This window comes from Vicia villosa, linkage group LG4, assembly GCF_029867415.1.
Source record: "Vicia villosa cultivar HV-30 ecotype Madison, WI linkage group LG4, Vvil1.0, whole genome shotgun sequence".
Taxonomy (NCBI): domain Eukaryota; kingdom Viridiplantae; phylum Streptophyta; class Magnoliopsida; order Fabales; family Fabaceae; genus Vicia; species Vicia villosa.
The window spans coordinates 40,590,591-40,607,046 of record NC_081183.1 but is presented as its reverse complement, the minus strand read 5'-3'; the positions used below and the strand labels follow the sequence as shown (position 1 = coordinate 40,607,046).

The 16,456-nt window shown below is 38.1% G+C and overlaps 1 protein-coding gene across 1 annotated transcript in view; it reads right to left on the bottom strand.

The window, feature by feature from the left end:
- Window positions 1-1,232: 1,232 nt before the first annotated feature.
- The window catches only part of LOC131597104 (uncharacterized), a 90,713-nt gene continuing 75,489 nt past the window's right edge, over window positions 1,233-16,456 (bottom strand). Inside the window, exons 2-4 of the mRNA XM_058869818.1 lie at window positions 1,543-1,573; window positions 1,361-1,401; window positions 1,233-1,287 (exon numbers count right to left, since the gene is read on the bottom strand). Coding sequence (XP_058725801.1) covers window positions 1,233-1,287; window positions 1,361-1,401; window positions 1,543-1,573 — 127 coding nt within the window. The remainder of the gene's footprint in view (window positions 1,288-1,360; window positions 1,402-1,542; window positions 1,574-16,456) is intronic.

Below are 16,456 nucleotides of genomic sequence, written 5' to 3'. Positions count from 1 at the left end.
GCAAGAACTCCATATAGCCACTAAGCCACCAGTTGTGCTCTGTGACAATCTCTCAGCTGTCCTGCTTGCTCATAACCCCATCATGCACTCTAAAACCAAGCATATGGAGATTGACCTGTTTTTTGTCAGGGAGAAGGTCCTTGCTAAGAGGATTTCTGTACTCCACATTCCTGGGACAAATCAGATTGCTGATGTCCTTACAAAACCACTGGCATCTACCAAGTTTTTGGAGCTTAGACACAAACTCAGAGTTGTTACCACCTCCTGAGTTTGTGGGGGGGGGGGGGGTATTAGATGCAGTTAGTAGACTGTTATTGTTGTTACATTGTAAGGATGACTGACACCTGTCAGCATCCATAACCTGCTATAGCAGGTCACTCTTTGTAATATAAAAACCAAGTTTGTTACACTTTGTAACTAACTTTTGATCAATAACAAATTTCAGAGAATCAATGAATATCTCTTTCTCTCTTTCTATTAAAGTTCAATAAATTCTTATAATATCAGGAAAAAAACACATTTGTATTGATTTCTTTAAAGAATGATTTCTGCAGTTGAAATGGTAGGAAAAATATTAGAATGATCATAAGAACTAACAAGCATAAGGAACCAGTCATACATCCTATGAACATGGTAAAATATGAAATGATAATAAACATCATAATAAATAGTGAAACTAAAAAACTTACAGTGGAGGAATAATGTTAGACCCTGTTGGTAGAAACACAAATCAAACACAAATCACATGACCCATCAAAATCACAATAAACATAAATCATAAACAGAGTAAACAAAACTTATAAAAAAGTTAGAGTTACTTGTATAAAGTGTAGATCTGAACCAGGAAGTCATCCCTCTAGCAAACCAGTTTTGTCTGCACAGACAAGAAAACCCTGTTGGTAGAAACACAAATCAAACACAAATCACATGACCCATCAAAATCACAATAAACAGAAACCATAAACAGAGTAAACAAAACTTGTAAAAAAGTTAGATTTACTTGTATAAAGTGTAGATCTGAACCAGGAAGTCATCCCTCTTGCAAACCAGTTTTGTCTGCACAGACAAGACGATAATAGTCAAACTATGAAATAGGGATAGTAAACCAGTTTTTCAAACAAGTAAAAGAAAATGAACTTTACACTAAATAGATAGAAAAATAGGAAAAATCTTCAACAACTAGGTAATTAGAATACTCCTTTGCCTTAGGTGTTTATCAAGATCTGTGTTGTTTAGAGAGTTCTCTTTTCAAGATCTATAATTTCAGGAAACTTAAGATCTTTCAAGCTGCAACAAGATTAAACAAATTAGAAAAAAATCAGAATAATCAAAACCTAATCAAAGTCTTAAGAACTATTACCTTAAAAGAAGAATCACCTTCATTATATCACTTTGTTGAACCTAAAAATCAAAGCACAACTAAAATCAAAACAAATCGAACTTAATCTTAGAAGTTCACAAAAACTCAAATGCTAACCATAGATCTAAATCACTTATACAGAAAATTCAACAACAACTAAGCTTTTGTAAAATTCAGAGTACCACATGTGATAGCTTTAAGTTGGTCAAGCACCTGAAAATAAAATACAGAAAGATGAAAATGATACTTATTTCCGAACAAGTGTGGAATCCAAAGCAGACCGAGAACTACGAACAAATATAAAGACATACATGTATTGTTTTTTTAAAGGATTCTCTAACAACAAGTTGTTATTGTGATCTTTTTCTGGATTTAGGGATATGGTTTGGGTTTCAAAACTGATATGTGAGTAAGTTAATGAAAAGATTGAAGGTGGTGGTGATGAAAACATTGAAGGTCGTGGTTCTTTTTTTCTAAGATCTAGAGACATAAGGTTAAAAGTTTGAAGATGAAGAACATATGAGAGGAGAGGGGAGCGGCGCTATTTGGAACAGAAGAAAAATGAAGTGAGAAATTTGGGTTGTGTTCTAAAACCCTAGTGTCATACCCCAATTTTTGACCTAAGATACCACCTCATATCATCTGCATATGCATCATTTGCATCTCTAACAAATTGCATAGCTTGTGTTTGTTACTTGTGACTCAGCAGGGTTTGATCAAGAAATCACTCATTAGTACAAGTAACAATCAATTAGGGTTTTGTTCTCCCTTCATCTCAAATGAATCATCTTCATCAACAATCAACATGTGGTCCTCAGAGATTCATTTCAACAAGCTCAAAGACTTTGAATCAACCAGATTAGGGTTTTGACTGAAGATAGCATACTCCTGACTTTTGCTCAGAATTTGACCTAATGACTTGGGGACATGACCTCACATCCCAAGTACACCATTTTAGCCTAATCCATTGGCTCATAACATCTCCTACACAAAGATTGATCAGACAAATCCTCAGATCAGGGTTTTGAACTATCAGGGACTGAAATCAGGGATCACATTTGGGAAACCCTAAAAACCCCCAGGAAGTCAATCAAAGGTTTCAATCATCTTCAAATAATCCCTATGACAATATCCAATGGGAATTACATCTCAATTCAAGATCCACAGTCATCAATTTCATCAGGTCGACAATTAGGGTTTTTGACCTAATTCACTGAACAACTGACTTTTTAATCAGGACATGGTGCCACAACTCAAACCATGGCTCAATATCCTCTAATGCTTCAATGTGATTCATTCATACCATTTATTTGGTGAGGGTAGCCTGTTTCATTTGAAATCTCCAGAAACACGATTCGACTGAAAAAGTCAACTGTACAAGAACACCATTGACTTTTGAGGAATTTTGGTCAACCATGACTTTTGAAGTTTTAAATCATCCATATATAATATGAGAAGTCATTTGATCAAGAAAAATCAAAAAAATCAATCAAGAATCAAAAAGTCAAAAGTTTGACTTTCATACTTAGAAAATTTTTCTAAGTGTTTTTCATGGTTTTTTCCAAACTTTGGAGGGGAATAACTCAAAATTTCACCTACAAACTAAAAAAAACTTCCAACATGAAAGTTGTAGATTTTGATCCAATAAACAACTTTGACACATATAAATTTTTTTTATAAGATCAACCATTTAAGAGATATGGAGCTTCAAAGTTGGCATCTTTGGAAAATTTCACTTGAAACTTCATTTTTCTCAAAGTTCATGGATCTTTTTCACCCACTTCCTTAAGGATATTGAAGAAACTTTCAACTAGGGTTTTGAAGTGTGTAACATGAGCTTTCCAAAATGTCCAAGAGCATGAAAAAATATGGAGTGTAGCCATGGTTTTGAATTTTGACATTAGTGAACTTTTCACTTGAAATTACATGCCATTTTCACTAAGTTATGAACCAATTTGCCAAATGATCCAAGTAATGATGCATAGAAGCAATAATTGAATGATATTTTCTGATTTGAGATCAGAATGGAAGAGGATAAGAAGCTTGAGAAATAACCATGGTTAAGTCACTTTTAACCATTTGCATTTAATGTGAAAGATTCCTTTTTATCTCTTAAGCCAAATCATCATTCTTGATCAACTTGCAAGAGCTTTGTATTCAGAAACTTTGGCCTATAAATAGAGGTCCTTACCTCATTCAAAATCACACCAAAACCTCACAATTATAGGTTTTCTCTCTTCTTTCTTGAATTGCAAGTTTCATAGTTTTCAAAGAGGTAGAAAACTCAACCTCCAAATCCTTGAAGTTATGGCCAAAGTGATGATTCTAGCAAACCATAAACACCATATGGGATGTGTTTGAATCACTCATACACCCAAAAACACCTCAAAACTCAAAATCACTACCTCACTTCCATATTTGCATATATTGAACCTTATCATGCCAAAATCCATACCAAGCTATATCTGTCCAAACTAACACTTCCAACACCTCATATATATCACATATGAACTATCCCAACACTCATCATCAATCAAAAACTTCAGAATCACCAAGCTCGATTCATACTTGAAGCAACTGCAGATCGGGTTCCACCAACTGATCCAGATGTTTTCAATCCACTCCAAGCATCCAGACACCTTCCATATGGTCCATTGAAGCTATCCAGATCATCAAACAACTTCTGTAACACCTCTATTGCAGAATTCGAATCCCAGCTTGGCCGTTTTTGAAGGTAAGTGCTATGAACTTCAAACTCATACATACATGCATCATAAATGAAAAATTGAGTTGCTATCTTGTTTCTGCACTATCACTGATCAATAGCCCTCAATCAATTTCACAATTCATCAATTATACACAATTTCAGATTGAATCATAAGATTAGGGTTCTTCGTGTTCATCAGAAAACCAATGATCTTAGAGTGAAAATAAATGCAATTAATTGGTACCATTGTGTTCCTCGTCCAAAACCGAGCAAGATAGACTATCTACTTGATCAAAACAATCCAGTTTCAAAGATTTTCAAAAATCAGTTGAAGGTGTGTTCTTGGCGCCATTTTTGTTTCAGAAATTTCAAATCCAAGTTTTAAAATATAATCAGTTTGATGCGTGTTATTAACAAGCCACAAGTGTGGCTCAGTTGGTTGTGTGTTTTGGCTGGTGAGAGAGAGGGCGTGGGTTCAAACCCTGGCAGGACCAAAAGCTTATTTTTTGCCACTTTTCTCATTCATTTTCTTAACAACTTCACTTAATTAATTAACATAGCAAATTAACTCATTTAAACTTCATTTTTTGCATACTCTTTGTTTAATATACATATTTTATGAATACCAAAAAAAATCATCAAAAAATATTTATTTGATACATTTTTAAATAGGTTTAAAATGACTTATTTTTAAGTATTTTTAATACTTTAAATATTGTTTTTTTTCATTTAATTTTTAACCTAATCACTTGTAAATATTTTTTGAATAAACCCTAATCATCTAAGTGTTAATTGAAGACAATCTTTTTGTTTATCTTGATTAATTTGACTCCTTTCAAAATTCAAATCATTTTAAAACAAGCGATCACGATTCATTTCAAAGACAATAAACCATTTCTTTTTGAAACTATTGATTAAATCTTTTTAATTGATCAATTGATTTTCAAAATGATGTGGGGCCTCTCGAATATTAGAGAGTATAAGACCCACTCTTTTTTTCTTTTATACAGTTTTTCTTTGTACAGAAAACTCTTTCAAAACAAAAAAACTTTCAAACAGTTTTTCAAACAATGCGTCTGTAAATAAAACAATCAACCATGTTTTTGTAAATATACCATGGGCCTCCATGTAGGTATAAGTCCCAAGCCCTTTTGTACATACCCATTCCTGTACATGAAATTAGGTATTTCATTGTACACACACTTTTGTACATATCTCAATCAATGCGTTTTTTTAACTTTGAATAACAAACCAAAAATGAAGGTTTCTTTAAATCTTCCCAAAAAAATATACCATGGGCCTCCATGTAGGTATAAGTCCCAAGCCCCTTGTAAATACCTGTTTACATAGCTTTGAATAAACTCAAGTGGACTTCTCCCCGAGTATGAGTCCCGAGCCCCTGTGTATACAAATGGATCATGCTTACAGGTATATTTCCTTCATAAACTCCATTATATACACACACTTTGTCATATATATAATTGTTCATACCTGTTCATGTTTGTTCATACTTGTTCATGTTTGTTCATATGTGTGATATGTGTGCTTGTTCAACTTAGTACAACACTAGGTTCCCCATAGCCTCCTATTGGGCTTCGTGCAAAGAATCTCCACTAGTTTAGGTTAGGACATAGAGTATGGTTTCCCGGTGAAATCGCTCTAAGAGCTCAAACCAACTATACCATGCCTCCCCTTGGGCTTTGTACAAACGAGTGACCCTCCCATAGCCTTCTCTTGGGCTTACAATGCAAGGACCCTGGGTTGTCCCTCCCATAGCCTCCTCTTGGGCTTACAATGCAAGGACCCTCGGATTGCCTCCTCTTGGGCTTCGTACAAGGACCCACGGGCTTCTTATAAGCATCCCCAATATCCAAATCAAATACCCTAGGAGATTAGACATTTTTCATCTCTATGCTAGGAGTATCTCTTCTATATCATCACAAACAATCAATCAATCAAAATCAAACTTTTTTGCCACAAGGCTGGCTAATCAATCAAACTTCTTTTTGCCACAAGGCTGGCTAATCAATCAAACCGTTTTGCCATCATACTGGCTGATTAATCAAAGTTTTTGTCACAAGGCTGACTTCATTGAAACTTTTGCCACAAGGCTGGCTGATTAATCAAAACTTTTTGTCACAAGGCTGACTTCATTGAAACTTTTGCCACGAGGCTGGCTGATTAATCAAAACTTTTTGTCACAAGGCTGACTTCATTGAAAGTTTTTGCCACAAGGCTGGTTAAACAAACAAAAATCAAACAGATGTATGTGATGATATAGATTAGATACATCTAGCATTTAGACGACATTTGTCTATTTTTTCTTTGCTTCCACTAGCATAAGTGGGAACTACGATTGCTCTGACTTTCTCAACATCCCTTTGAGAATACGTAGGCACAAGGTCGATCCTTGGCGAGCAAAACAAAACAAAAAAAACCATTCAAACCTTAGCACCCGTAGACCCCGAGCTACAGATGCTCTGATTCCCTCTAGGGGATATGTATGCAGAGGATCGCGATGATCTTTGCGAGCATAATCAAACAAACACCTTAGGTCCCACCTATTTCACAAGAACCTCTCAATAACATGGAATGAAAAACAAAGCAAAGAACCCTGTAGAGTACTACAGATACGTTGGGTGCTAATACCTTCCCTTCGTATAACCAACCCTCTTACCCAAGATCTCCCCCCACTTTTAGGTTATTGCAGCTTTTTTCCTTTTCCTCCTTTGGAAATAATAAAAAGTTTGGTCGAAACAAAGAAAAATCATTTTTATGAGCACTCGAGCCCAAAGAAGGCATCAGGTGTCTCATCCCACAAAAAAGAGGAACAAAACGGTTTTTCGCCCGCGACAGAAAAATGGCGACTTCACTGGGGAAATCTTTTTATTGTTTCCAAAGGAAGGGTTATTTCTAATTATTGTTTTTATTTTAATTTTTGTTACATGTGTGATTCTTTGGTTCTGTTACTTGTGTGGTTCTGTTACAAGTGATACATTATGGACAAATCCTAACCCGGATTAAGTACACATAAGAAATTAGGTGGAGGGTATAGTCATGTGCAGGCGCACTTGAGAATCCTTCCGCTCAGTGGAGGTTCCTTGTTGGTAATATATGTTTAGCATGCTTTCGTAGCGAAGACATTATTGCCGCACTGAACTGTAGAAGCTGAGTTGGCCGTAGAACCCCAACCCATCCTGGCCTTATTAGGACGTGGTGCAGAAACGATCCAGGTGAAGACTTGGATAGTTGTCATGCGGAGAACCACACTCAGACGAGTTTTTCTTGAGAATATTTCTGGCTTATCAGTTTAGTCGTGAAAGCCGGTAATATCCGAAAGAAAAATGTAGACTCTGACGTATCAGTAGAACATGTTGTACAGGTGATTAACTAGATCTATCCCTATTTGGTTCTCTGACCTCATGCTCGTGACGCTGGACCTTTGAACCTGTGTGTACTATGTTTGAATTACCATGTTTGTGTATCATGTTTGCGTTACCATGTCTGTTTTACCATGTTTGAATATGTGGCATTCATGCATCCACGCATTCATACATTCAAAAAAAACCCATCTTTTTTTTCCATAAAAACGTGATTTTTCCAACGATTTAGAGAAATTTTCTTTGCAAACATTTTAGGATTTAGTCATGGAAGAAGTAAAAAGGCATACCAAGAAATACGGTTTCAGAGCGCCTGATGTGGGAAAACTGATAGAGTTAGCATCTTCTGTACAAAATCCTTCCAATTTTAGGAAAAGTTATGGAAAACTTTTGCCTATCTTGAACACTCATGTTGATGAAGGACTTCTCAAAACTTGGGTTCAGTTCTATGATCCCGTCTACCGTTGTTTCACCTTTCCAGACTACCAGTTGGTACCGACCTTGGAAGAATATGCCAATCTTTTGGGTATTCCTGTGTCTGACAAAATACCTTTCAATGGTTTGGAAGCCATTCCTAAGTCACATGTCATTGCAACAAGTATCCACTTGAAGAAATCTGAAGTAGAGAGTAATTGGACTACCAAAGGAAACCTTCCGGGTTTAACTTCACACTTCCTGGTAAAGAAAGCCTTTGATTTCATTGAAACTGGAAGCATGATAGCTTTTGAAGCTGTACTAGCCTTGCTCATCTATGGGTTGGTTCTGTTTCCCAATGTCGACAACTTTGTTGATATCAATGCCATAAAGATTTTTCTGATTGGAAATCCTGTTCCGACTTTGCTTGGTGACATGTATTTCTCTGTCCATCATAGGAATCGCCAAGGCGGTGGAATCATTGTATGTTGTGCACCTCTATTGTTCAAATGGATTGTTTCACACTTACCTGAGTCTCCTATTTTCACAGAAAACCGAGAAGGTTTGCGTTGGCCTCGAAGACTTATGTCTCTTACTAATAATGATATCTGTTGGTATACCTTGGCTCGCTGTGGTACAGAAACCATTGATAGTTGTGGAGAATTCGCCAACATACCTCTCATTGGTACACAAGGAGGAATTAACTACAATCCGATCTTAGCCCGACGACAACTCGGGTATGCAAATTCAGTTAAACCTGTTGGTCTCGCAGTAGAAAGCTACTTCTATCAAGAAAGGGAAGATCCTCAAAGGTTGAAGACAAGAATGATGAGAGCTTGGTACGACGTCCGATGGAAAGAAAAAGGTGAGGAAAGGAATTGCATTGCTACGGACGCCTACACCTGCTGGGTAAAGAAAAGAGCAAAGGAGTTTCAAATGCCTTATGATTATGAAAAACCCATGTCTCTTGTGGTATCTCAACTACCCAATATTCCCATTCCCACTATGAAGGAATACCAAGACACTTTAGCCAAGATGAGGTTAGAGAAGAATGCTTGGGAGCACAAGTTTCGTAGGACCGATATGGAAAACAGAAGGTTGAAGAAACAAGTGAAAGATCACGAAGAAACTCTCTACTGTCAAGATGGATGGCTCATGAGTAAAGATGAGAAGATTCGTCAGAAAGACGCTGCAATCAAGAGGTACATCAAAGAAAGCAAGAAAAAACCTGAAGGTTCAACAAGCAACGCTCCAACTCCTGACGATTGGAAGAATATTGTTGACAAGCTAAAGACCGAAAAGGCCGAATTGAAAGCTTACTATGGGAAAGAAATCATGAAGCTCAAGCTGCACAATGCATTTGGTTCTTCGTCTGATGAAGATGCTTAGGATTTGTTTAGCTTTTTTATCATTTGCTTTTGTAAGGAGCTACGCTCCAATGTTGTAACATTTCCCATTATTGCAATAAAAAAAATGAATAAAAGATTTGTTTGTGTTCAAATGTTTGCAAGGAAATAATCTTTAAAATATTTGGAAAAATCATAAATTTCTTTTTGCATACATCATTCTGCATATCGAGTCTGTTGTATAGAGTCTTATCTTTTGGATCTTTCTCCATTAGATCGTCAAGCTGTCGCGTCTCAAAGTTTCTCGACCGCGCTCGCAATCAGATCACAGATACAATACTCGTTCAAGCAGAAGAAGAGTAATGGAACACTCTGAACAAGAGAATATTGAGCTTCGTGGTACAGTGACCACCCTTCAGGAAAAGTTGGAAAGTCTCACTACTCTGGTTGACTCCTTAATGGCCGCACAGAATCAGCCGCCGCCACCCAACAGTCAAGCAACAGTAACATCTGAAGTCACTACTCCAGTTTCTACGGTTGCATTCGGCATTCCATCTTTCTCCATGCCAGAAGGTTGGGGCACGCCTTTCAGTTTTGGTACAGGTTTCCGCCATAATTTCTCTGGGGTTCAAACAGCTACAACTGAAGCACCTGCTGCACAAGGTTCAGCATTTATTCCACATTCAGGGGTAACTTTTTCCCAAATCACTATGGCACTTTCTCAACCCACTATGACAGTTCCGACCCCTACAATTCACACTGTCCCTTATGATGGCAATGAGATTTATCATGATCAAGGTGATAGCACAAATCAGCGTAATCTTGTGGAAGATCTCCAAGAACAGTTCAACAAGATTCAATTGGAAGTCAAGGCTATTCGTGGAAAAGATTTGTTTGGAAAGAATGCCCAGGAGTTATGTTTAGTTCCCAGTGTACAAATACCAGCTAAATTCAAGGTCCCTGACTTTGAGAAGTACAAAGGTAGTTCTTGTCCACAAAGTCATCTCGTGATGTACGCCAGAAAGATGTCTACTTATGCAGATAATCATCAGTTGCTTATCCATTACTTTCAAGACAGTTTGACTGGTGCCGCACTGAAGTGGTACACAGGTTTGGATAGCACTAATATTCGAACATTCAATGACCTGGGTGAGGCCTTTGTCCGACAATACAAGTATAACTCGGATATGGCTCCAGACAGAGATCAGCTTCGGTCCATGGCTCAGAAAGATCATGAAGCTTTCAAAGAGTATGCCCAATGATGGAGAGAAACTGCTGCTCAGATTAATCCACCATTAAAAGAGAAAGAGATGACCAAGATCTTCTTGAATAATCTCGGTCCGTTTTATTATGAACGCATGATTGCTAGTGCTCCAAGTGATTTCACCGAAATGGTAAACATGGGGATGCGTCTAGAAGAAGGAGTCCGAACCGGACGTCTGACTAAAGAAGGTGGATCTCCAAGCGGAACCAAAAAGTTCGGAAGTGGTTTCCAAAAGAAGAAAGAACAAAGTGTTGGCATGGTATCCCAAGGGAGGCCGAGAGGAAATGTCAATCGTCAGCGACAGGTTGCTTCTGTCACACCAGTCGTTAACACAACACCAAATCCGGGATTCACTCCTCAGTTTCAACAACAACAGCCTCGACAACAGGCTCAGCAGTTAAACAATAATCAGAATCGAGTACAAAGAGCTCCACAGTTTGATCCAATTCCAATGACATACACGGAATTGTACCCTGCTTTGATTGAAAGAGGTCTTGTTCAAACTAAAGCGCCACCACCCGTACCTGAGAAACTCCCATGGTGGTACAAAGCTGAGGTCTCATGCCCTTATCATCAAGGAGCACCTGGCCATGATCTTGAGCATTGCATAGCTTTGAAATATGAAGTCCAGAGGTTGGTTAGGTCTAATCTCCTCTCTTTCAGAAATTTGAATCCTAATGTGCAAGCAAATCCGCTGCCCAATCATGGAGGGCATGTTGTAAACATGGTATATGGATGTCCTGGCCAATACCGAGTCTATAATATCAACTTCTCAAGAGCAGATTTGGTACAAATGCACGCCACTCTTTGTCGGGGGCAGAATTTTCGCCAGCATCAATACGGTTCTTGTAGAATATGTTGTGTGGATCCTCACGGGTGTTCGATTGTGAGAAGAGATCTCCAAGTTTTGCTAGATAATGGTACTATTGAGATCTACAGAAATAGGGATGAAAATGAAGTTAACATGATAGGATGTTATCCGCATGAGCTTTTAGTCTCAGATATCAACTCGGAAATGCCTACAGTTAACGTCATCGTTCCTCATTTCAACATGCCTGAGCGCATGGAAGTTACTTACAACAAGCCGAAGGTTCCTGTTGCTCCTTTAATCATTTGCCTACCTGGACCTGTTCCTTATGACTCTGACAAGGCAGTTCCATACAATTACAATGCTACAATGATAAAGAATGGACAAGAAGTTCCTTTACCTACTCTCTCATCCGTTGTAAACATTGCTGATGTAAGTCGAGTAACAAGAAGTGGACGTGTGTATACTCCGCTACTTCCAAAGCAGCCTGTTGCTCCTGTTACCGGGCAAAATCCTGTCAATACACCAGTAGAGAATCTTGTGGAAACTTCTGTCAGTAATCCAAACACTGATGTTGGTCAATCCAGTGGAACCAATGTCAATCCTGATTTTGATGAAATTTTGAAGCTTATCAAAAGAAGTGAATATAAGATTGTGGATCAGCTTATGCAGACTCCTTCAAAAATCTCAATACTTTCATTGCTGTTAAACTCAGAAGCCCACAGGGAAGCCCTGATGAAGGTCTTGGATCAAGCTTTTGTAGACCATGATGTGACTGTTGATCACTTTGATGGGATAATAGCCAACATAACAGCTTGCAACAATTTAAGCTTCTGTGATGAAGAACTCCCCGAGGAGGGTAGAAATCACAATCTTGCTTTGCACATTTCTATGAATTGTCAGTCAGACTCTTTGTCCAATGTGTTAGTAGACACCGGATCTTCCTTGAATGTTATGCCAAAGACGACTCTTGCTCGCTTGTCTTACCAAGGAATGCCTATGAAATTCAGTGGTGTGGTAGTCAAAGCATTTGATGGATCGCGAAAATCTGTTATCGGCGAAGTCAACCTTCCCATGACAATTGGCCCACATACATTTCAAATCACCTTCCAGGTCATGGACATTCAAGCTGCTTATAGCTGTCTGTTAGGACGACCATGGATCCATGAAGCAGGGGCAGTAACTTCTACGCTCCATCAGAAGTTAAAATTTGTAACAAATGGAAAATTGGTAACAATAAGTGGAGAACAAGCCTTGATGGTGAGCCATTTATCCAATTTCTCTTTCATAAGTGCTGATGATGTGGAAGGAACGCCGTTCCAAGGTCTCTCTTTAGAAGACGAATCTTCCAAGAAGAAAGCATCAATCTCTTCTTACAAAGAGGCGGTAAAAGTAGTGAAAGATGGAACTACCACTGGCTGGGGGCAAGTTGTGATCCCGACCAAGAATGAAACTAGAGCAGGACTCGGATGTTCACCAACGTTCTCAAACTGCACCAAGAAGGATGAAACACTTCGTCCGATCAAAGAAACATTCATTAGTGGAGGATTCCTTAACCCAATTCCTCAAGAGGTTAATGTCCTTATCGAAGAATGTATCGAAGAAGGTCTACCTGATACTGAAGAAGAATGGAAGTGTTATCTCAATGACTCGGGATACATATCTCAGGAAGAACCATATCCTCCGTCACAGAAATCCAAAGGCAAAGAAATTAAGCCTGTTCCCGCAGAGATCTGGGACACCTTGGGACAACCAAGTGGGAAATTTGATTATATGGTGAAATATACTGCACCTGAAAGTTACAAGATTGCGATTGAGGATATCCAACCAACTGGATGGGGAGATTCCTTTGAATGCAATAGTCAACCAGAAGAGGCTTATCAGCCCTGTCAATTTTCTCAGCAACCTGAAATTACTGAAGGTTTCAGCTTCAATGCATCCGCCAAGGTTTATAATCCTGAAGATGGTTATTATCACATAAATGCCATTTTTGAAGATGAAGGGGAAGATGGTCCCGCAGTTGACTCAGAAAGTGTCGCTGACAATGAGTCTCTTCATCCTGAAGACTGGGAAATACATCCTGAAAATTCTGAAGATTGTGACTCGTCTTATGCTCTTCAAGAAGTAGAAGAAGACCGTTTCAACTCTACAAAGAACAAAGGTGACAAACCAGGACCTTCAAATCCTGCTCGACCAGCGGTCAATCTCAATACTGAAGATAATTCTGGGGAGAATTTTCCTGAATACATAATACACAGAGGAGTTCGTTGCTACTGGAAAGCTGTCGACATTCCGAATGTTGTTCGCCGCTCAAAGTAATCACCTCGCTGTTATTTTGACCTCCTGCCTTGCCCAAAGCAGAGAGATGTTTTATAGGGCTTCGCTTTTAAATGTTCCGCCCAAATAACTTTGTGTATAGGGCTTTGTTTTAAAAGTTTCCCTCTTTGTCCTGCCCAAGGCAAATGAGTTTGTGTTTAGGGCTTTGTTTCAAAAATGAATCATAAATAAAGCGTCATTTTGAATTCCCTACATTATATGTTTTATTTTTTGCTTTTTTCTGGAAATGGTAATCCTAAAAAACCTAAAAAAAAAATATAAAAAAAAAAACTTTTTCAAAAAAAAATCTGCATACACTCCTGCATTCATAAATTTTCTGAAATAAATATAAATCACATGTGCAGATTTACTATTGATAAACCCATTGAATGCAATAACCCTATGCCCTCTCCCAACTTTGAGTTTCCTGTGTTCGAAGCCGAAGAAGAGGAAGAAGAGGAGATCCCGGACGAGATCTCTCGATTACTTAAGCACGAGGAAAGAGCCATTCTGCCTCACAAAGAGCCTTTAGAAAAGATCAACTTGGGTTCTGAAGAAGACAAAAAAGAAGTGACCATTGGATCACTGCTTGATGCTGATATCAAGAGTAAGTTGACAGACCTTCTCAAAGAATATGTTGACGTGTTTTCCTGGTCCTACCAAGACATGCCTGGGTTGGATACCAATATTGTTCAGCATTACTTGCCATTGAAGCCAGAATGTCCGCCGGTTAAGCAGAAATTACGAAGGACTCACCCTGATATGGCTAACAAGATCAAAGTGGAAGTTCAAAAGCAACTCGACGCAGGTTTTCTTGTCACCTCAGAATATCCTCAATGGTTGGCTAACATAGTGCCAGTTCCGAAGAAAGATGGCAAAGTCAGAATGTGTGTTGACTACCGTGACTTGAATAAGGCCAGTCCAAAAGATGACTTTCCGTTACCACATATCGACATGCTGGTTGATAACACCGCTAAGTTCAATGTCTTTTCCTTCATGGACGGGTTCTCCGGTTATAATCATATCAAGATGGCTCCTGAAGACATGGAGAAGACATCTTTCATCACCCCATGGGGTACCTTTTGCTACAAAGTGATGCCGTTTGGATTAAAGAATGCAGGCGCAACTTACCAAAGGGCAATGACTACTCTCTTTCATGATATGATGCATAAAGAAATTGAAGTTTATGTGGACGACATGATAGCCAAGTCCAGCACAGAAGAAGAACATATTGAATACCTTTTGAAGTTGTTTCAACGACTAAGGAAATATCAGCTTCGCTTGAATCCTAACAAATGTACTTTTGGGGTTAGATCTGGAAAACTTTTGGGTTTCATTGTCAGCCAAAGAGGAATTGAAGTGGATCCCGACAAAGTCAGAGCTATTCAAGAGATGCCTGCACCAAAGACTGAAAAACAAGTAAGAGGATTTCTCGGACGATTGAACTATATCTCCAGGTTTATCTCTCAAATGACTGCTACTTGTGGGCCGATTTTCAAGCTTCTCCGCAAAGATCAAGGGGTTGTATGGACTGAAGATTGCCAGAAAGCGTTCGACAGTTGTTTACGGTGATTTCCGGTAAACAACCGCTAGTCCTCCAAACTATAATAAATATGATTTGGTTACTCGCAGGATCGACTAGATTGATCCTAGGACACATAGTCGATTAGATTGTTATCAATATTCTTTAGAACCATGTTCATGATTCGTTGTCTTCGACAAATGTTATTCGATTAAAAACATACACTTTTTAGTGATGACTTGATTATATGCGATTATGACTTTAAAATGTAGACAACGCATACAACATAACATGCAATTCTGTTAAAAAGAATCTTAAAACATAAAACTGTTAAAGATCTTGAACGTAAGTAACATGAAGATAAATAACATGAAAGTAAATAACATGAAAGTAAATAACATGAAAGTTAAAGATACAGTAATGTAAATGATAAGAAGTAAATAGAATGCAAGAATTTAAAGATATTCGAAGACGAAAAGCAATAAAAGATAATACTCATGTATTAAGATGGTGGTGTCATACGTACATTTTCTCAGCGAACTCGTTCTCGTTAACGCTTGATACTTGAGTAAATATGTGAGTGATTTGTACAAAATGAACACACGGATTTCTATCATGAAAACTCCTATTTATACTAGTTTCGACCATAACGGTCCTACGCTAATCTGCTGCCACGTTTCTCATAAGAACTTCCAGCGATGACATCTGTGAATAAGCAGTTACGTGACTATCTTCGAATTTCAAATCTTCCCGCCTGAGTCCATCTTCGACGCGTGGCAGTATGCTAATAAACACTTACTAACAAACACGCTAAATAATAATACTTAAGTAAATTTATAAATTTTGTCTAAGTCCTCGAGGATATATCCTTCCAATAGCTTTCAGTAGCCATCACCTTCATAAAAAACTTAGACATTTCCTGCTATCGAAACATGGCCATCAGTAGCCATTTTATACTTCTCAGAGATGGTCATCAGTAACCACCTTGCCTTCGATTATGCACTCCTTCGAAGCACATATATTTGTCCAACGAAATCTTCAGCTAACAAATTGCCCCCAATAAATGCCTGTTTCGAAGATCAACAGAAATAGGCGTTTTTTGCCATCATAAGATTTCGTCTCTTATTAAGTTTTGATAGTTCCAAGACTACTGACTAAACGTCATAATCATTGATAATCTCTGTTTCCGAAACGTCTTGTCATTCTCAAAATGTCTTCTCATAACTTACATTCCCACGTCCTTGACCTTACTTCCTGATTATTACTCCTATATACTAGGAGTAAAGCTGAATCTCTCGACCGCCATTGGATTAAATCATCATTCGCCACGTGTCCTTTG